Here is a 20,572-nt window from a genome sequence, read left to right on the forward strand (position 1 = left end):
AACATTACCCAGCTCTGGAATCAGCTGGGAGGCAATTTGGGGAGTGAGGGGGAACTGCTGCAGTCCTGAACAACAGTTTTGGGGAGCTGCTGACCTACGTCCTGCCCCTGGTGCCGGAGTGAGGGCGCACCAAGCAGTGTCACACGCGATGGAGAAGGGAGACGGGGATGTTAACGGTGCCCTGTGCACCAGGACGGAGTCACAAGCAGCAGCTGCGGGAGCTTGGCCAGTGCAAGCAAAGGATGGAAAAGGACCAAACCAGCTCTAATTTTCATCTCCAAGAAGACGACAGCTGGCCAAGGAAGATGGGAACAGAATCTTTTATGGCTTACAAACACAGAAGAGCAGCCGGTATTTTAGCAGCAGGGACGTGACCGTCGCGATTGTTGCATCCACCAGTGCCTTCACTCGCAGGCCCTTCTCGGCCTGAGCGCAGACCCACCGCACCTGCCTTGAGCTGGATCTCACTGTAGCCTTATTTAAAAATAAGAGGCCTGCTTTACATTCTGTTCCCCCCCCCCCCCCCCCCCCCCCCCCCCCCATTTTTTGGCTCAAAACCTCCTCAGGTAGTGCCGATAGTTCAAGGCAGGCGTCACCCCGGGCATCTTGATCTCTACTGGGGGATCTTATGGACGGGGAATAGGATCCATCACCTGCATGGCAGGGCAGATCCTTCACCCCAGAGACTTCACTGCTGTCCTGGAAACCTGCACGGAGGCACTTTTGTCACCATCGAGTCCAATGGCTTTCAATAACCCTTTGAACTTGCCATCTGCCGCCTCCTTAGCGCACAAAGGGCTACACCAACGCTGGGGCAGCTATGGAGGCTGGGCAGAGGGATGCAGGGGCAGAAAACGAGGCAGCAGGTAGACATCGCTCAAAATTTTCAGTAGAGATAGCCAAGTCTTTTTTTTTTTCTCCCTAAAACATGCAGAAAAGAATCCCATAGACCAAGCTACTTAGCTATTTCTTTATCCAACTCGGCTTCACTCCACGTTTTGCTCCAGCTTTATACAACTAGATGTGTATATAAAGTTCCTGACGACCCTACACTCGCAAAGGAAGAAGGATGGCACCACAACCACACCCGCACACACACACCAACACCATTTTTGGGGTGGGTGGAGAGGAGAAAAACAAAGTCACCACCTTTGTCTAACAGATGCATTGTAATATTAAATGAAAGCTTAACAAAATCTTTTAAGAAAATCCCTCCCAGCCCTAGCCTACCACTCCACCAGCACAGTACATAGCGTATTTGAGACCTGCTCAGCTCAGCACGTGCCCGAGGGCCGGTTGGCTTTGTTGGGCCAGTTTAATTCATGCTCTCTTGCCAGTCTGCGAGCGTCACAGGAGCTGATGCCTCTCAGAAAAGCAGAGCACGCCTGCCATAGAAAAAGGCCTTGCACAGGTTTTAGGTCCCAATGGCAAATTTTTACCAAGAGCTACAAGAGAGTGCGACCTGGTAACTTCAAGCCTCAGAGCTCCAGCAATTAAGCAGCACATTACCATCAACGGCCATTTAGGTGCCATCAGAGCAAGGAGGTCCCCTGCAAGAAAGACAGCCGAGTAACCAACAGCTCGGGGGCTTTCCAGAGGGTGCCCAGGAGTTTCCAGATCTCTGCTCATGTCCTTGTGCTGGAAGTGAAGGGTCTTCATGCGCAATGAAAGGATCGCAGGTGCTCCTCATCCCGTCCCCTCCTATTTTAAGATGATGTGGTAGCTATCATTGGTTTCAGCTGCAAAAGAAGCAAAGGTCATGAGCCACTCGCAACAGCAAAGGAATCTGCTGGGTTGAGCGGATCTGACACAAGAGCTCCCCAAGAAGTATGGAAGGGAAATACAAGACGGAGCCCAGGCATTTACGTACCTTTCATGGTGTCCAGAACGAAACAGGATTCGTCTTGGAAGTTCTGTATCATCTGAAAGAAGCCACGAAAGCCATCTTAGTCTGAGGCTGTACTTAAACACAGTAGAAGCGCTTCACAGCCCTCAGTGAATGCTTTGTGTTCTGCCAGTCAGCGACGGGCATAGATTTAGAGTACCGAAAGGGCTAGAAGCTGCTCAGGCAGGAGCTTAGTGCTCTGGGAGGTAGGAAAGGCACCAGCCATAAATATTTATTCCTTTCTCCAGCTCTCCAGAACTGAAGGTCCAAACCAGTGAGCCGAGAGAGGAAACCATTGGATTCTGGGATGCAGGTCTGAAAGCAGAGTCCTCCTCACAGCAATTCCCCTCCCTGCTTTTATAGCAACGCTAGAAGAAACCCAAGCATGAAAGAGGGCATGCACGCAGCCCGGACTCGCTCAGTGAGAGCTGTTCATGCCTGATAAACCTCACAGGTTTAAGTGAGGTGCCCCCAGCAGCAGAGCAGCATCCCCATGTGCCAACATCCTTGGCTCTACAGGCTTCAACAATTAACTCTGACCCTTCAGAAACCAGAGGTGACCGAGCAGGGCCCTTCCTGAAGACCCGCCCAGGGGACCTGTTCCCCTAGGTGCTGTGCAACCTCCACAGCGGAGCTCGGAGCACAATCAGACACAAACCAGCTGAAGCAACCCAGCGCAAGAGGTCGAAAATAAGGAGCACCCAGAGGTTGTTACCTCGTCACTGATCAGCACGTGTATCCCCGTCGGACCTTGCTTGTAAATCTGGCTGATCTGTTGGGAAGAGATGCTGAAGAGCTGGGCCAGCTTTTCCGTCAGTTCCACCGCCGTCAGTTCCTCCAGATAAATAGCGTGGTACACTGCGAGGAGAACTATTATAGCTAGACGCCAAGTGCAGCGTCGGCATCTACACCGTGGATGCAGAGATGCTTCAGCTAGTGCCACGCATGCTAGGCCAGGGAGCGGACGCTTAGAGGATCATCACAAACAGGCTGCTCTCTACCCAGGAACATCATAGCCCCTGTTGGGATGGGACTGTGCACAGCCCATCTATTGAGTGTTGCTTTTCAGCAGGTTGAACACCCGCTCTGCTGTGCCCGACTCATGCAGCTATCATCTTTCCAGGCCCAAGCTGCTAAATCTACATGCAACTGCAGTATGCCTCTGGTGTCTGCTCTTGCTACATGGCTGCAGCGTGCCCTGAGCTACACAAGTATCAGCTCCACAGTAACTTGGCTGTCATCAATGTCCTGCAATGCTTCTGTATTTCTGCAGTCCTTGCCCCAAAAAGCCTCTATTTTGACTAGCATCAGCTGAGCAGTGTTTTGTACCATTCCTGGCCATTTTCAATCCCAGCAGGGTGGAAACACTGCCCTCGCACCTCCCCAGAGCCCCGCCACCCCGTTCCCCCACTCCTGCAAGGTAGGTCCTGAGGGGAAGTGAGAGGATCTGAATTGGACGAGGGCAAGAAAAGGACGAGCTGTTTGTTTTTGCACTTCCTGCTCCAATCACAGAGGTGGATAAACCGGCGCCTGGCTGCTCCACAAATGTAGGTCACTCATTGTTGTCTGGGCAATGCTGGATTCTCACAGGAGCTATCATTTGTCAGCTCAGAGCAGGCAGCATGCCGACAGTCAGATTCTGCAGCTGCCCATTTGGTGGGCAAGGAGAAAAATCAGCTGGGTAGGACCAGGGCAAGTAAAAAGGGTTCGCTGTGATCTTCCAGCACCCTTACCAAAGGGGAGCATGTACAAACCCTTAGTTTGTGTACAGAGCTTACATTCGGTTGCAGGTGAGCTCACACGTGAGCTCGCTGCCTCCTCACAGTGAGGAGATGAGGATGACAGCAGCCAACACAAGGCATAGCAGCTGAAAACAAAAGCCACAGACCCTCTTTGAGTTGGCTCTGGTAACACAAGCAGCCCTGGCTGTGAGAGGGGCCTTTCGCCAGCCCAAAACCCACCAGGCAGTGGTGTAGGGATGAGGGGATCAGAGGCAACTGGTGCGAAGTGCCCGTGGGCAGCAGTGGCGGGGCTGGAAACAGCCTTCCACTGCATTTCTGTTTGCTGAACCCCCTGGCTGTTCTTTTCCCCCTCACCCTGTCAGCAGCAACCGCAAGCCCACGTGCCCCCAGCCAGGCTTTGAAACCCTTACCAAAAAAAGTACTGGTTACTGTGTCCCCATCCTCATGTTTCTGCTGGAGGTCCCTCAGCTGCTGGGACTCCTGACACACGTAGATGGTCAGTCTGGGCCGCACCATCCTATGGAAAGAGCAGTGAGCGAACGCCATTGTGTTTACCCAAGGACACCTCTAGATCCCGACTCTTCCCTCCCCAGTATCCTCAAGGAAAAGAGATCAATGAACTCATCTTGAAGCAAAACCATTGTGGTAATCCCCACCTTGCTGATGCAGTAAACGTTTTGTGAGAAGGGGACAAAGTCGGCACGGGGACATGGTGCCAGCTGGCTACCCAGCAGCTAACTCGGACAGTCCACTCCTGAGGACAGAGCGGCTGTGGTTCAGACCGAGCTCTGCTGGTAACATGCACGCTCCTTCTCATTCAGAGTCTCATTTTGCAGTGCAAAAGCTGGCACCGTCTCCTGTCCTTCATGCCTTTCTCCCCCAACACAGTGCGACCACGTTTCCCTGCTATCTACCGAGCTATCGGAGGCAGTACATTAACCTCCTGGAATGCTTCCCACCCATGTAGATCTTGCTGCCCCTCATCAGAGAGCCGTGCCAATCCCTCCCCAGACCTTCCCTCCGGGATACAGCCCACCCTGTGCGTCTCTGCCCAGCTGCAGTGGTGCCTTCTGAAATGCTCCAGCTCAGATAGGAGGTCAGAGTTAAACACGAGTCCCTTCTTCTTCAGGGAAAGGTGCAAAGGAATATTCCCTTTCCGGGAAGGTAATTCCACTGAGAGGCAGTTCAGAGGATGGTGGACACAAGTACTGTATCGGCAGGATTTTCTGGCTTGTGGCTGGATTCTCTGACACTCAAACAGTAAGATAATTTCTAACACTTCTCTCCCACATGGATTTTCTTCCCCAAATTGTCTCTGGAGTGGTTACCCTGCTGGCTAAGTTATCAAATTTGACTGAATGAGGTTCAGGAAGGTTAATGAAACTCTGTTCTCTCTAACAGCAAGAGCCAAGCAAACAGGCTAAAACAAATACAATTTACCTACCATCCACAATCAGCTTTTAAGCAAACAACATACCGTCCTTTTAATGCGTTGAAGAGCCTGATGCCGTCTGCAGGGCCGCAGATCTGGATAACGTCTTCTCTGGTCAGCTTCAGTAAGTCTGCACCTACAGTTTTAAAAATCAAAAGGAGAGAAAGTCATACAATCCAGCCCGAAGTGTCCGGGACGGAGGGGCTCTGGGCACCACAGCTGTGCCAGTTCCCCCTCCTCCTGCTCACAGAGCTCACCCCATTCCCAAATTGCTTCTGCCTTCTGCTAACAACCTCCCCCTGCTTCCCCCAGAAGGATGCTTGCAAGATCTTTTTTCCAGACTGGTTTTGCAAGAGCGTGTTTCGGTACAATCCTGTGTCCTGTATTATCATATACAGCTGGCTATCTAGCACCTTGGTGACCCTGGATAACAGAGGCTGTATCACCAGGGAAAGAGAGGAAAATAAATGTGAAGCATTTCTTTACATACAGTGCTTTCCCCCAGATCAGCATTTCTCAGCTTGTTGTAAGATCCGAGGGTGCTGCAAGCTCTTGGAAGAGAAACCACCCCAGTCCCCACTATTTTGTCAGCTGAGAGCGAGGTGAGAAATGAAGAACACAGCTTTCAGGGAGCCACATTTTATTGTGTTACAAAAATTTTAAAAAACATTTATATTTGCAACGGTAACATGAAGATAGCCTCAGGAGCAAGAGGAGGCAGAGCGACTTGGCACAGAGAAGGGGCAGACACAGAGGGGATGTTGTAACCTACCTGAGAAGTTTCTGAAAAGCCGAGAAAAAGTGGAGAAGCGGTTTCGGTGCAGCCACTGCTGGGCCTCCTGGGGTGTGCTGGTGGGCAAGAGGTTCTGCAATGTAGGAAAAGAAGGGTCACAGCCTCAGAGGTGACGTGGAAGCATTTCCACTGAGGAATGAGCACAGGTCAGCTCAGTCAGTGTTTATAATCACAGTCTTAAATCGAGACCCTAGTGAGCCAGGCTCACAGCACACGCACAACACAGACTGCAGCCTGGACAGGTTTTGATTTAAAAGGCTTCAGAGGGACAAAGAAAGAGGAAGGAAGCAAAGGGGAAAGCACAGTGAAGATCAAGGCAATAAGTAAAGGTCACAGCGAGCTACAAAAAGCTTGCTTCTTGCTCACAACTCCGCATGGCTGTACTGGACATTTTTCACCCTGTCACCTCTTTTTCCAACTAGGAGTCAAAAAGAAGTTATAACTCCCCAAAGATGTTAAACTAGAGCAGTCTCTTCCCCAGCAAACTACAGCCACCCACAAACCCACCCCCGCTCCATCCCCAAATCCCATTTTCTGACCTGTGCACCATCCTTACCACAAGCATAAGCTCTGAGGTGTGACTTACATCTGCGATCGGAGGGGGTGGCTCGGGCTGATGGTTTGGAGAGCCATTGCTAGGTTGGGGAAGAGAGCCAGACAGAGCAGAACACAAGGTTAGCGCCACTCTTCCCCTTCCAGCACAGGATCGCGGCAGGCAGCAACCACCACCCTCCAAGTCCCATAACCAAGACCACCAAAACACAGGGACAGACAGCTACATGGCTTGCGGCAACACCATCATTGTTGCAGTGCAATACTTCGCAAGAACGAACGGCTTATGCTGGAGTATTAACGCGATGGGGAAAGGCAGAAAGAAGCAGGCTGGAAGCTGAACTGCTGCTCAGATGCATGCAGGCTTCTCATGCAAGAGCTGAGCTTTGCTGCAGCCAAGAGAGGTAACAGTGCTCAGCTTCAAGGGCTTTAATTTGATTTTCACCCACTGACACAGCCTCTTCAGCTGCTTCCACCCTCCTGTACACCTTGGAATCAGGCCCTTCCTTTCGCTAATGGTCACTGCCAGCTCAGACACATCAATCTCTCGTGCAAGGCAGAAATCAATAGCCAGCTAGCCTCTTCTCCGGACTTACCCTTCGCCAATGGAAAAACTGCTGTGGGAACTGTTGAAGCCAGGGGACGGTGCGTTATTGACGTATGTTATCTCTGGCCAGGGAGAACACTAGAAAGGAAAAGCCAGAAGAGTCACAGGATTGCTTTGAACAAGGACGCACATCTGCTCTGGTCAGCATAGGTTAACAGCTATTTGCTGACCGACAACTGACTATGAAACAGAATTAAAGAATAAAGTAGGGGATTAAAAGAAGCCATGCCAATTCACTGCAGATGGTCACAAAGCTCAGATTTAGTGATTCTTAATCTCAAAAGGCCAAAAGTCACAAAATTCAAATGCAGTGAGATGTGGGATCTAAACCATTGCTCTGGCACTGGGCTGACACACATGGTGTCCGCTGGCCTGGGCACCTCTGTGCAGCAGGTCGAGCCTGGATCGGGCACTAACAAGCATCCCCAAATTCAGCCAGGGTAGGACGAGGGCTCCCTCCCCAGGGCTGTTCAGGCCCGACCCCTCAGATGATCACATTTTAATAGACTGACACTGTCCACTAGCACAGGGAGGAAACAACGGGGTTTTCTGCCAGCTCACAGCCTCAGTGGCCAGTTGCCACACAGGCAAAATGAAGCTTGCAGGAGAAGTAAAATCTTTTATGAGATGATCTATTACAGTGGGGAAAAAACCATCACGTTTCCATACACAAGAGACCTGTTTCAGGTCTAGTAAGCAACACGTCCTCTGCCTACAAAATTTATTTTGCTTTTGTCTTGCAGCTATTAACAACTTGGCCAAACATTTCGCAGCAGAACAGCCAGTTCCTTGCCACCTGCGAGCAAGGCAAGCCAGGTTTCGTTAAAGCAACGATGCCAGCACCCCACCTCTGTGAGTATTGTAGTTTCATAGGAAGGCTGGTATTTCTCTTTCTCATGAGGTGTTCGCTTCTCCATCTTTTCCCTGTCCGTCTTCTGCTTCCGATCAGCTCCTTTGGGCTGGAAAGGAGACACTCCTGTTAGATCAGCAGCATGGAAGGGTGGCAGCAGCTGGCTGGATAGATGTGCAAGAAATGCAAGAACCAGAAAAGGCAACTCGTTCTTCTATTCACCCACTTGTTGCTTTACAGAGGGAAAAGGAAGGGGGCTCAGACCATCTGCCCAGAGAATTAACTATGGCAACGGCATCAATTCTGTAACTACCCCAACATCCTGATCTATCCACGTCCCCAAAATGGGGCCCAGAACATCTGAACAAGGAGGTGAAACATTTTTCAGAAGACACTTCTCCCGACAGCATACATTGGCTCTAAGGGGACAAAGGCCAGCTACTGGTATCACATCTGAGCTGTGTCTTCCACACCTTCATCAACCACTTGGAGAGGCGGCATTTCAGTGGCACAAACTGCACCAGAACACGAGAGCTCAATTATGTCCTTGCCTTTGCCACAACCTCAAAAAAACCCATGCACTTCCACATATGCAAGATTTAAGATGATTTTACTCACTGCCTTTATCAAATGCTCAAAGCCCTAAGGAAAGCAGCAAGTCAGAGCGCGCCATTATAACCACCAAAGCTATCCTGGTGCTCCCCTCAGCAGAACCCTAAAGAAATTCCCTTAAAACTTGGCCGTGCATGGTCTCTGCCCACACTCGCAAGTGGAAGGAATTTGGCCTTGGTGGACCAACACAGCTGCCTGCCAACGTGTGGACACCTCCCGAGTGGATGAACGCATCCATGGCACCGGTGGGGAAGCTTTAGGACTGCAACACAGCCATGTACCACAGACCTCCCCAAGCACCAAATCTCTTTTCCTCTGGACAGCAAAGCTGAGACCTGAACAAGCTACCACCACGCTCTGAGCTGGGCGAGGAGGTGCTGCTTAGCTGTGGCTTCATTAGCCAGTTTCTGCCATGAAAAATCTAATGGTTGTTCTTACCTTCCCATGGTAAGCACTGCGGCTTCTGGTGGCTACAAAGGATCTGTGCTTCAGACACCGATGAGCATGGGTAAGGGGCCTTCAGCAGCTATTCTGAAAGCACTGAAATGCTCCCAGCTTTGAGGGGCAGAGGGAAGAAAGGAAAGGGCAAGGCAGGAGCCCGAATCATGTTAACCCACAAAGGACACCCTGTGGCAAACAGGACTCGAAGCAGGCACAGGGAAACACATGCACGGTGAGTCTGCTGCCCTGACCCCACGAGGGCAGCTGCATCAGATGAGCAGGAGATAAGGCTGAGACCATCAGAGACCATCCTCTGCAGGGAGACTGTGCCCTGAAGCCACAGCTTCACTGCTTTGGGTTTTCCTAGTTCAAGGTTATCAGAGCCAGAAAAACCCCAAACAAACCCCATCCCCTGGCACAAAGAGCTGAAGCTCAGTAGAAATGCAGTGCCAGATGCCTCACAATCTCACTATCCTCCCAAGTGTTTGTTTGCAACCAGCCTTATCCCTTAACTCCCAACTCCGCAGCCATCCACTTAGGCTATTTGCATCGAGATACCAGCCAGAGCTCAAACAAGCCCTAACAAATCACACCCCTGCCTTTGAAATGTTAAAATTCAAATAGGCAAAAGAGAAGAGAGAGAAGGGGAAAGATGCCAAGTCAACAGCAGCAGGGCACGCTGCCCGATATCCCACAGCAACTTCACAGCAGAACTGCAAAGCAGCACAGGCGCCCGGCCAGGCGACCGACCCCACTGTATGCCAAATGCCCCTAAAGGGGGAAGAAGAGAAGAGCCACGGACAAGATTTTGCAGGGTGTTACAGGGAGGAAGCGTAATGGAGGCAACCTCAGCATACTGGAGAGCACGGGCATGGCGAGCCCCCCTGCATATTCCCTGTGCAGCCAGCCCTGCTGCACGGCACCTGGGCACTCCTGCATGAATGACCCTTCTCAGCCACCCATGCCATCATGCTGCTGTGGCTGCCACTGCCAGGTCATGGCTTTGGGTTTCTCTGAACTATTGGCAACAGGGACCAGACACCTGCGCTGCCGGAGAGGCCGGATGCAGATGGACCATCAGATGCAGACGGACCATCAGCAACAGGTAATAATAAAGCAAGGAGTTAAGACAGACACCAAAGCTCCTTGGAGGATCTCCCAAGCTGATAAGACTCAAGACGTGGGAGGTTTCAGACGGAGGCAACACAACCCATGTTCTCCCTCTATATTGTTCTTGGCTTACTGGTTTTGTAGCCTCAACGGCATCTGAACTCAATTGACAGAGAGGAACCAGGGAGTGAGCAGCAACACAAGACCAGAAGGACCGAGAGGCCCTTTTGCAGGCAATCTCAGCCGCTGTCCTGCACTTGTGATGTTCACTGGGGCTGCAGCATGAATTGAGACTGACTCCCAGTTTGTTTCCTAGCAGGGAAAGGCCACCAATGGGCCGAGGTACCTTGAAGACCTTGATCTGGCAGCTGGCAGAGTGCAGGTGCTCTGTGTACTCTCCATTCTCGTTCTCCTTGAATGTGTCTATCTGGACCCGAAAGGGTACCCCCTTCTCTCCTCCATGCTTCCGCATGGTGAACTCCGTGCTGATACAGTGAACCTGGGGGAAGGCAAAGCATCCTGCTGTTAGTAATTCTGCCATGTTTGACTGACCACAAACCCCCCCATTCTTCTCGTGGGAGCCAGGACAGCACTGACATAAAGGGCAGCCTGCTGAGAAGGGCAAAATAGAGCTGGGATGGGAGCACACCAGGTACCCCCAGCATTAAGGAGTTAAGGGGATGCCACAGCAGAGGTGGAGCCACATTCTTTCAACAAGTTTTGCAACCTCTCAATGTTACAAGGAAGCCCCAGATCAGCAGGGCAGAGAGTTCCCAGCCTCCACACGCTGCAGCCTGTTATCTAGGCGGGAGGGCCAGACTTCCAAGAGGTATTTTAGGCAGCTGGTGAGATGTGCAAAAACATCCAAGCAAGATGGAGACCCAAATCATGAAACCAGAGGGACCTAAACCACCACAAACGTATAAAAACTTATTGGTGGTCAGCTGTGCCTGTCCCTTGCTAGGGCATGAACTGCTGCTCTGTTGCATCGCTTGAGGCTGGAGGTAGGGTGTATTTTAGTTGACATCCTTCTACCACTGCAGCATCTGGCTGCTATTTTAATGCTCCGAGTTAAAAAGCAGCATCTTCTTACCCATTGGAAAACATGTTGGTTTGTTTCTCCCTAGACCCCCATAACAGGAGTTTCCTCACTTCTCTTACCTGGATAAACACTGAAGTCCTCTTTGAAGGATCCCATAGAAACTCCACTGTGTTGAGCTGGGTTGGGTTTGCTCTAGGGTCAATGATGCCCACAGACATTGGGATATCTGTAGGGGCAGAGATGGAGAACAAGCTGCCATTTGTAGTAGGAAAAGAAGGAAGAGATTCACAGGGAACATACAGAAAAACCAACCAAGTCTCACAAAGTGCAGAATCGTGACAGCACTTTGTCCCTTAAAGTCAAGGGACTGGGAGCCCGGCTGGGGGCACTTCAGGCACCCACATCTCCTCCAGCACCAGCCAAAGTGCTGCCATGGGAACTCACCTATGTCCAGTATCCTGTCCCCAGGCCTGTTCCACCGCCAGCCCTCCAGCTGCTGATGCTCTGTGTACTGCAGCCGCCGGTCATGAAACACCACCCGGAAAATGCTCTAGAGGGGAGAAACAGTCAGTGCCTGGAGCTGCCCCAGGAAACCTGGCAGTCTTCAAGTTGCAAGGCACTTCCCAGTCACAGAGGGGCCTGAAGGCTTCATGGAGAAGGCAGAGCAATAAAAGAAAGCCCAGACGGACCCCTGGGACAGAAGCATGAAGGCTGCAGCTTATCCTTCCTGAATACTAAGCCATTAGCAATCGCCTCTTGGCTTGACTCCTGGCCCCATGAAACTGGCTGGACACCACCAGCCAGGCTGGTCTCAACAAGGTGGGAGAAGGGGAAAGGGAAAATAAACCCCCAATCAAGCCAGACTTATCCCACACACTCTGTCATGGAGTCTCCTGCAGTACAAGACCTCACCTGCTGCTCCCTACAGCTCCCTGCAGCAGGGGATGGCCCCAGCTGGACATGAGTACCTGTGCTCTCCGCTTACCTTTACCAGTTTCCCATTTATCTCCGGCAGCTCCCCAATCTTTCTGTTGTCCAGCATCCGGATTTCATAGGACTGCCCTGAGGGAAAGAAGACAAGGGCACCTGGCAGTTAGTTGCCCTTCCTCTGGCATTTTGACATGTTTTTCTGCCACGCTAGCCACGCTACTCGATCTTCTTGCCATGTTTTAGTGAGGGGGTCATATGAACACGAGCCATTAGAACCACAGCTGTAACACCCCTCTCCAGGAAGAGATAATCCTCCCCCTTCCTGCAGCAGTACTTTCCAGGAATTACCCTTATTAACCCAAGACCAAGAACAGGGATGAAATTGATTACACAAGCTTCATCTGGCTTTGGTTGCCAACCCTGATCTTCCAGTTCTACTTGAAAGCAGCGGGTACAGCTTGAACTTGTAAAACACACCCACTGCAGAGCACCCCAGCACGGATACACCAGTTAACCACCTTACATCGCACAGATTTGCATTAGGTTAAATCCTAGAGGCGATTCACCACCATAAGCAGAGGGCAGGCAGCAAGGCAAAGGAGGTGGCACTTCCAAACAGGAGCAATCTGGAGTTCACTATTGAGGTGCTTTCCATTCCCAAGGGGAAATTTCCAAAGGCAGAATTTAATTTTTTAGGGTGTTTACGCGAGGCACCGACAGCCTGCGGAGGGCATAGGGCTTCTCTCACCTTGGTTGAGATAGGTGAGTGTTTCGTCGTGGAGCTTGACGGCAGGGGAAGTGGCGGCACACAGCACGTACTGGAAAGGCAGAATTTTGTTCTCGTTTTCAGGAGGCAAACTTGATTCTTCTTGCTTGAAGATGGGCAGGGCAAGGACGTCGCTGCAAAGAGATTTGTCAGATTCATTTCAGCTCTGGCTACACAGAGAGGATGCATTTGGTATTTAGTTCCTCCTCCTAAGAAGAGCTTTGAGCTTTTTTTAGTTAAAAAAAATCACATACCCTGACATCTCTCTGCAAAACTGCTAAGGAGCATTAAAGCAGACTGAGTAGTCTGAGAAAAGGACCAGACACCTGCTTCTGCTAAAGCTTTTTTCAAGTTAGCTTCCTTATCCACCCAAAACACACACATTTCTTGCTTCAAAGCTAAGAGACAACAGAGTTTGTATTTCAGACTGAAGCCCAGCTCCTCTGGCAACACGACTCCTGCGCCACTTGTGCATCAGTGCAGAGCTGCTGCAAAGAAAGACACATGCAGCATGACATCCGTGTCGCACCGATAAACGCCTGTCCTCTTCCTTGTGGTACCAGCCTGCTCACCTCCACCAACAAGCCAGCCCCTAAGCCTTTCCCCCCTGCTCCAAGCAGAGAGGCCAGGAGCTCGTTTACCCTCCAGGAGAGCCTTGGAAGGAATTTGAAGTCTTGCTCAGGTCAAGGTCACCAATATTTTTGCCATCACCTCCTCTGCACTTATAAAAGCCTCCCAACCGCCCCAGCAAACAGGGGAGTCAGTCAAAGCAGAGGCAGAGACCTCAGGGCACATCGCATAGGGGGAGTGCACAGTCAGAGCGCCGAACCCTTCCTCCCTCCCTCCTGCAGCCGTAACCTGCTGCACGATGCACACAAGCATCTCAGTAGAGCAAATTCTGCAGGCTCCAACATGGAAAGAGCCCTTCCAGCATGAAGGCAGTAAGAGGTAGACCCTCGGCTTTCCCCAAACTCATCAACAAGTTCCCAGACCCAAGAGCCCTTTGTGCTGGGTACCACGCAACCAGCCAGCCCTGACCCAAACCAGGAGCTTGGGATGCCCATGGAGGTCAGAAGATGCTCCATGTCACCTGTGGTACAGCCCACACTGTGGGTCCCCATGCCATGGGTCATGGGAGAGACCAGAGCCAGGTTTCTGAGACAACCGCAGGCACCTTTTTATACCTTACAGGTCTGCTTCTTGCCAAAAGTCGCCATGACTCCTGCCCAGCCTACATTTAACGACAGGAGGAACTGCCCTGGGGAGCCATTGGGATGGCTTCACCACAAACCTTTAACCTGCAACAGCCCAAGCACCTTCCTGGCTATCAGGTTATACCAGATGAGTTATATGGGAGCTCCCCACCATGCCCCAGAGCAGCACAGAGCCGCTCCAGCTGGCATGAGCTTGGGCTCATCATCCTCTGGATGCTGTCCCGCCACTCTAGATGCTGGCTGGGAAAAGCGAGGGTGTTCGAGCCCCATGCTACCAACTTTTCCCAGGAGAAGGATGTCTCCATGTCTTTGCGATTATGCAAAAAACTCGCTGTCTCCCCTACCCTGTGATCACCAACACTTTTCCATACTCAAAAGGCCATGTGGCAACAAGAACTTGCTGAATAATGTTAATTTAAAAAAATCACTAGCGATACCCCATAGCCTATGGACATGTATTTAATAGAAATTGTTTGAGAAGCTGACTCTCAGCAGTTGTTTTGAGCCATAACAATGGCCAAGAGTCATTACTGCGTAGTGCATAAACCAGAACATCCCCCCACCCATCCACTCGAGCAGAGCCTGGAGCAAAAGCAGAGGCCAGGCAAACACACTTGAGCACGGATGCGACTGCAGAGCTGTGCGTCGGCTGCTGGGGCCACCCAGCACCATTCCACCAGCCCCAGGTGAAACGTGGCATGAGGACAGAGCTATTTGGGTCCCTTCGAAGGGCAGTAGTGAAGCACTAAGCCCTGGTGAAGTGTCAGGTCACTTGCCCCTCCTGTTACAGGCTTTGGCTCACGGGAGTGTAAAGAAGGAGTTAAATCAGCTTTTTTTTTTTTTTTTTTTTAGTTGAACATTAAAAACCTTTCCCAAGGAAAAACTGGACTTATCTGGCCAAATACCAGCTCCCACCCTAACAGGGCTTTAACCCTTTGGTCTCAAGAGACTAAATATCCTCCCTTCCTCCAATACTGTGCAAGTAGCACCTATCACTGCTGCCCAAAGCCAAGCAGGAGAGCTCCTCCCCGCCCAGATCCCAACTTATTAGACATTACACAGAGCTGTGTGGATGCCCTGGTCTCGGCATCAAGGCACGTGTACACAATTAGGCAAATTACACAACCCGGAGAACGAACTTCCCTGCAGCTCCATCTCATTAGCAGAGGAACGGCGTTTCCTCCTGCAGAAGGATTTCTCGCCCGAGCAGGCTGCCGGGGCAGGATGAAGCACAGATGTTACCGATCCCTGTAAGAAGGTGCGAGGATGGGGAAGACCAGCACTAACCTGCTGTGCCCAGACAGATGAGAAAATTAATTTAAAGGCTACGCCCTGCACAAATTCTCCCGGCAGCCAGAGGAACCCAGGATGCACTTCTCCTACACCCACGAGCGCTCATTTTCCTCGTAGGCTTTGACATGGCAATGATTCAATCCCAATTCTGCAGCCTCGGGAGACCCCATTTTTTTGCTCTTTCTTTTGCTTTGTCTCACGCAAAAGCAGTCTGGGTGAGAAAGACGCAAAACTCGACTGTGACTTTCCTGCATGGAGAGCCAGCACACTGCCGTCATCCCGGCTTTCACTCACTTTTCTTGTGCACGCGGAGCTCTCGTGCGATGCTGCATCCACATTCTGCAGCACAGCGGTCTGCTCTACTATCACAAGCTGCTTTTCAGGGTTTCAGAAGCTCCACATGGCCACTAACGCCGCTCAGACACCTGCCAAGAGGAACAGCAGAGCGATCCCTGCAAAACCTCCCCACATCCAGCCTCTAGATTTGTGTTCACTAAGACCCCACATAACCACGACCCGAAACCCACATTTTATTGCAAGCTGCAGAAGGGGGAAAAAAATTCAGGTAGTCACATCCCTGTACTCTGGAACAAGAGTCCAATCCAATTAATTAGGAATAATCATCAAGCAAATAATGGTTTGCTTTTGCAAGCAGCTCTTGGGGAAGCAGGGCTACTTTCGGTGCAACTCTGCACACACGGACAGGTTGGTAGAGCATCACCGCAACACCCCTGCCTGCAGAGAGCGATCCTTTGCCATTGCGATGGCCTCAGGTTTTGCTAAAAGCCCCTCGGCTGGGACCTCCAGCCATTCAGATGCCGTTGTGTGTCTGTGCTATAGGACCCAGGTAATAGGGTCAGCTTTATGCACTGCAGGGCGCATTAGAAAAATTAAATATTTATAGAAACAATATGGTTATAAAACAGCAAGGGAAAGCCCAGCAGCTTCTGGGCCTGACATCTTCACAGCATCTCCAGGGGAAGGACAACCTCAGCCACCTGCAAATGGCAGCAGAATGCCACGGCCACAGCCACAACCTGGAAAGGTCATTCACGGCGGCACAGAAAGCGCTTTGTTATTTGCCTCCTGCTAGTCTCCCACCCTGCCATTGCCCACCAAATTCAAAAGCAGTCATTTTGTGGGTTGTTCGGGGAGAGCCAGGAAGCTGAGGGTCCTTCAGGTACCAACATCTCAGGAGCAGCCCCCTGTGACGTCCCTGCAATGCCCAGCGTTGCCGAACCGAGCAACCATCAGTGGATTTTTCTGTAGACAAAGCCACGCATGGTCCTGCCTGCTCCATGGACACCTGGAGAATTTCCTGCAACTCCTGGGGACAGGCCTGCCTTTGAAAAAAAACATTATTTCACCATGCAATTTAACATGCTTTTGGGGAAAGGCCTCCGGTTCGGGGGTGGGAGAGAATCTCCTGGAAAAAAGGGGAAAAAATAATTATGGAAAAACTCTGTGGATGGAAGTATTCAGGCAACACCCTGTTATAACCTCCAAAGCCACCTCTGCTCTCCTAAAAACCTAATTCCAGGGAACAACAGTAACGCCAAGAATTTAGGTTCATTGACAAACACAAAGCACAATCCTACTGTGCAACTCAAATGAGAAAAAGCCTGAGTGACAACCCCCATCATCCACCACCACCTACCAGCGCTCGTTCCCAAGGTAGTAACGTGTCTCTTCCATAGGGAGAAGGGATGAAAGTGGAAAACCCCCACGGGGCAAGCACGGAAAAGTCACAAAACTGTTCAAAACCTGAGGTGCCTGTTGAAACCTTTCCCCCTTTCCCACGACATGCAGAGAAAATGTCAGAAGTCAGGACAGGAAGGTCGGCGCGCTCACCTACGGGGGCACACGCTCTATTTACAGGCAGCGTAGGTCAAGAAAAGTCTCCGAAAAAGAGAGTCGGGTTTCAGACGGCCGAGCGAGCCCCGCAGAGAGTGCAGCTCAGCAGCAGGTCGGGCTCAGAGCAGCGGCACAGCCACTGCACCGCCGACACGGAGCTCGAAGCCCTTTTGCACCGGTAATACCAGCATGGAAAAGCTTTGCAGCCAGTTTGGTGCACGGCACAGGGACATGCAGAGCCATGGCCTCAGGAAACCTCCGCTCAAACCTCCAGCGCTGAAAACTGCTGCCTAGCTGGGTCAGCTGTGGTAGGTAAAGGATGTAAACGCTTCAAAGCTTGCAGCTGCAGGATTTCCTCGTGCAATTAGAACTTTGATGCACGGCCAATGGGTTTTAGCTCAAAGGAGGCAAGTCTACACATTAAGACGCTCCATGACACTTTTGCTCGCCCTCTCTGAGAGGGAAGCGTTTGTGCATGGGACCCCTTGCCCAAAAGGAAGGGGAAAGGGGAGGAAAAGGAGCTTCAAAGCTTCATTACTCCCCCCCAAAGCTGAACCTTCCCTGCTCACGTTGGAAACTCATTCGCTCCCTCCCCATCAAAGGTAATGAAGGAGGAATCCCTCCTCTGAAAAGCTACTGGTCACAGCGCTCGGTGCTGCTATTGCCAGGAGAGGTGACGGACACACTCCCTCTGAGCTTGCACACCTTCGGGACTTCGTTTTTTTTCCAAGCATTCCAACTAAACAAACTCCAAAGGCTGCAACAGATCCTAACGGTGGTCAGAGATAACTTTGGGAAAGTGCTGGCTCTCCTCGTCCCTTGAAGGAAGGAGAGATGGAGGCTGGATGAGAAGAGCTGCTCTTTCACTTCCCCTGGAAAAAGGCAGCAGGCTGGAAGATGCTTCCCAGCCTGTTTTACAGTAAGCAATCACCCAATGGGGCATTTTTCATTCTGACTTTTACCATTTCCAATTGCAGCCCCCTCAGAAAGCCCCAGTCTTGCGTCAAGGCATCCGCTTGTGGCATCCTCCTCCTGGACAGCTTAACCTCAGCCCCAACCTCCAGACCTTCCTTTGCTGCCCGCCTGTGTGCCCAGCTCCTGCCTCGGGTCTGCGGGGAGTGATCCATCCCATCATCCCTCCCCACTTCCAGCCGAGGGGGATCCCAGGACGAAAACAAGTGGACCAGAAGTCGCATTTGAACTAACAAAGCTCTCACCCCAAGTTACACCAAGGCAGCTCTCTCACAGATGGCACTGGATCTGCACCGGCTTACGACAGAGTTAATTAATCAAGGATGGTGGTGGGGAAGCATGTGGCTGCTCGCAGACCTACTCTGTAGACCCTGTCCAGTCCGACACCTCATCCATGGACTGTGCCTCCCCGTTACAACTCATGCAGCCAAAACCGAGGCGTTATCTGGTCTCAAACGGCGAGCACGATGCAGCGCTTTGGCTTCGCTGCTGCATGGAGGCTCGGCCAAGCAGCTGGATGCCAGAGCTGGGATCGGGAGGGCAGAGCGGCGAAGCAAGCTGGGACACATCTCCAGAGCACGGGCCACGTACTTGTGCAATATGTTTTGAGCATCTGATGCTACAAGGTTCCAACCCCGATCGCTGCACTCAAGCATGGGGTGTTCAACCCTGTGGGGGTGCTGCTATTCCCCTTTGCTCCTGGTTTAGCTCAGAGTCAGGACAGAGCTAGTCTGACCTGAAAAAACCATGCCGGTGTTCCTCCGGGAGGGTAATTAATTAGGGCAAAGTACAGCTCCTGGGGCGATTACCATACGCCGCATAACACCAAAGCAACTGGCCACGAGTTCTTCTAACCAGCAGTGGAGGAGACGCATGGGACTAACACTGGATGATTTAGCTGCAGCTTGAGGACGTGAGGAGGCCAAAGACCAAGAGCAATGCCAGGGCTGCACAACCCCACACCCTCGAGCGCATCTGCTCTCCAAAACAACTGTCCAGCGAGCCCCCAAAGCCCCAAGCGGCCGACCCCCACAGCCCTGAGCAGCCGACAGGCTCTCTACGACCGCGACTCCATCCCAACTTCAAGCGTCCACCACCACGTCCCAGGGTTGGTGCCGAAGCCGAGCGCCCGGCTCCCTCCTGAACCATCCCCCGGTGTGACGCCGTGGCCACCGAATGTGCCAGCGAGCAGCTCGGTCCCCCCATCATTAGGCGCGTTTTGGGGCTCCTCAGCCCACCCCGAGCCCCCCCAGGGCTGCCAGCCCCTCTCCCAGGTGCAGGATGGACCCTTTAAGGTGGCCACAGTGGCCCACCTACCTCATGCTGTAGGCCCCAGCACCCAACTCCTGGCCGATGCCCGACAAGCTGGCGTCAAAGTCCTGCACCAGCCCGGACTCGATCACCTCGTCCGCCAGCGGCAGCTTCAGAGCCCAGGCCATCCTCACCCACAGGCACGGGGCGCAAGCCCCGGGCGCGGGGGCCGCGTCCCCCGTGGAGGAGGGCAGCGGGGGGGCTCCTCGGCGGGCGCCCCGGTGCGTCGCCCCTCTCAGCGGAGAGGTAAGCTCGCTAACCGAGGGGGGCTCAACTGCGCTCCCCCCTTCTCCTGGGGGCACCGAGCCCCCCCACCCCCTCCCCCTCCCCCCCCCTCGGGGGACCCTCTCCTGGGGTGGCTAACTGGGGACCCCCAAGACCCACTGCAGGGGACTCAACCCCAAACTTGCAGCCACCCCCTCAGGCTGCTGCGCCCACCCCCGAACCCTTCAGACCCCCTAAGGCCTACAGACACCCCCGCGGGCGTCTCACCCTCCGGGGGCCCCCCCAAACCCCTTAGCCCCCCCCCCCCCCCGCTCCAAGGGACTGCACCCCCGGGGGACCCCGAGCCGTACTCACCCCCCCCCTCCCGAGAGGCTGCACCCCCAAGGAACCCCCCCCCCCCACAGCCCTACACCCCTCCTCAAGGGGCTTCCCCCCCCGGGGACCCCCCAGGCCCTACCGACCCCCAAGGGGCTGCCCTGGCCCCAGACCCCCCTCAAAGGCCAAACCCCCTCCAGGGGCTGCCCGCGGCCGCCCCCAGGGCCGCCTTCCCGAGGGGCTGCACCCCTCAAACCCCGCTGCAGAGCCCACCCCCCCACCCAGCCCCGGCCCCCGGCCCGCTCCCGCTTTCGCCGAGGGCCCCGGGCCGCGGCCCCCGCAAGATGGAGGCGGCGGAGCCGCGGACCCCCCCCCCCGCCCCCGCCGCCAGCGGGGAGATGGTCCCGCCCCGCCTCCTCGTCTAGCCAATGAGAGCCGAGCGCCGCTAAGTGACGCGATACGGGCGGTAGCCAATGGAGAGCTTTGGGCCGGACCCGCCGCGTGGGGATTGGCTCGGGGGGGCGGGGCGCAGAGGGCGAGGCGTGGGACGCTCGGGTCCGTGCGGCGCCTTCCCGGAGGGTCGCGGGTTCGAGGCCCGGGCCCGGCTCATGCGTGTGCTGAGTTGC

General features: G+C 53.1%; 1 protein-coding gene across 2 annotated transcripts; it reads right to left on the bottom strand.

Moving 5' to 3' along the window:
* Positions 1-536: 536 nt before the first annotated feature.
* TFCP2 (transcription factor CP2) lies at positions 537-19,876 on the bottom strand. Of its 2 annotated transcripts, none has more exons than XM_049819524.1 (15): positions 19,413-19,876; positions 12,745-12,896; positions 12,052-12,128; positions 11,511-11,616; positions 11,186-11,292; positions 10,371-10,523; positions 7,860-7,970; positions 7,001-7,089; positions 6,439-6,487; positions 5,832-5,925; positions 5,105-5,195; positions 4,038-4,144; positions 2,601-2,743; positions 1,871-1,922; positions 537-1,739 (listed from the first exon to the last, which is right to left on the bottom strand). In XM_049819524.1, the coding sequence occupies exons 1-15, from the start codon at positions 19,532-19,534 to the stop codon at positions 1,702-1,704; spliced, it is 1,491 nt and encodes a 496-aa protein (XP_049675481.1). In that variant the 5' UTR covers positions 19,535-19,876; the 3' UTR covers positions 537-1,701. The 2 variants fall into 2 exon arrangements, with proteins under 2 accessions (XP_049675481.1, XP_049675480.1); XM_049819523.1 differs by having other exon boundaries at positions 6,409-6,487.
* Between the last annotated feature and the right edge of the window lie 696 nt (positions 19,877-20,572).

Source organism: Accipiter gentilis, chromosome 16 (genome assembly GCF_929443795.1).
Source record: "Accipiter gentilis chromosome 16, bAccGen1.1, whole genome shotgun sequence".
In the NCBI taxonomy this organism is placed as follows: domain Eukaryota; kingdom Metazoa; phylum Chordata; class Aves; order Accipitriformes; family Accipitridae; genus Astur; species Astur gentilis.

Bases quoted from the DNA above. Each gene is read 5' to 3' on its own strand.
- TFCP2 (XM_049819523.1), bottom strand. From the start codon at position 19,534: ATGGCCTGGGCTCTGAAGCTGCCGCTGGCGGACGAGGTGATCGAGTCC. The intron at 5,196-5,831 runs GTAGGTTACAAC...TTAAAACTGTAG, and splicing joins GCTTTTCAGAAACTTCTCAG to GTGCAGACTTACTGAAGCTG. The intron at 4,145-5,104 runs GTATGTTGTTTG...CTCTTTCCATAG, and splicing joins TTCAACGCATTAAAAGGACG to GATGGTGCGGCCCAGACTGA.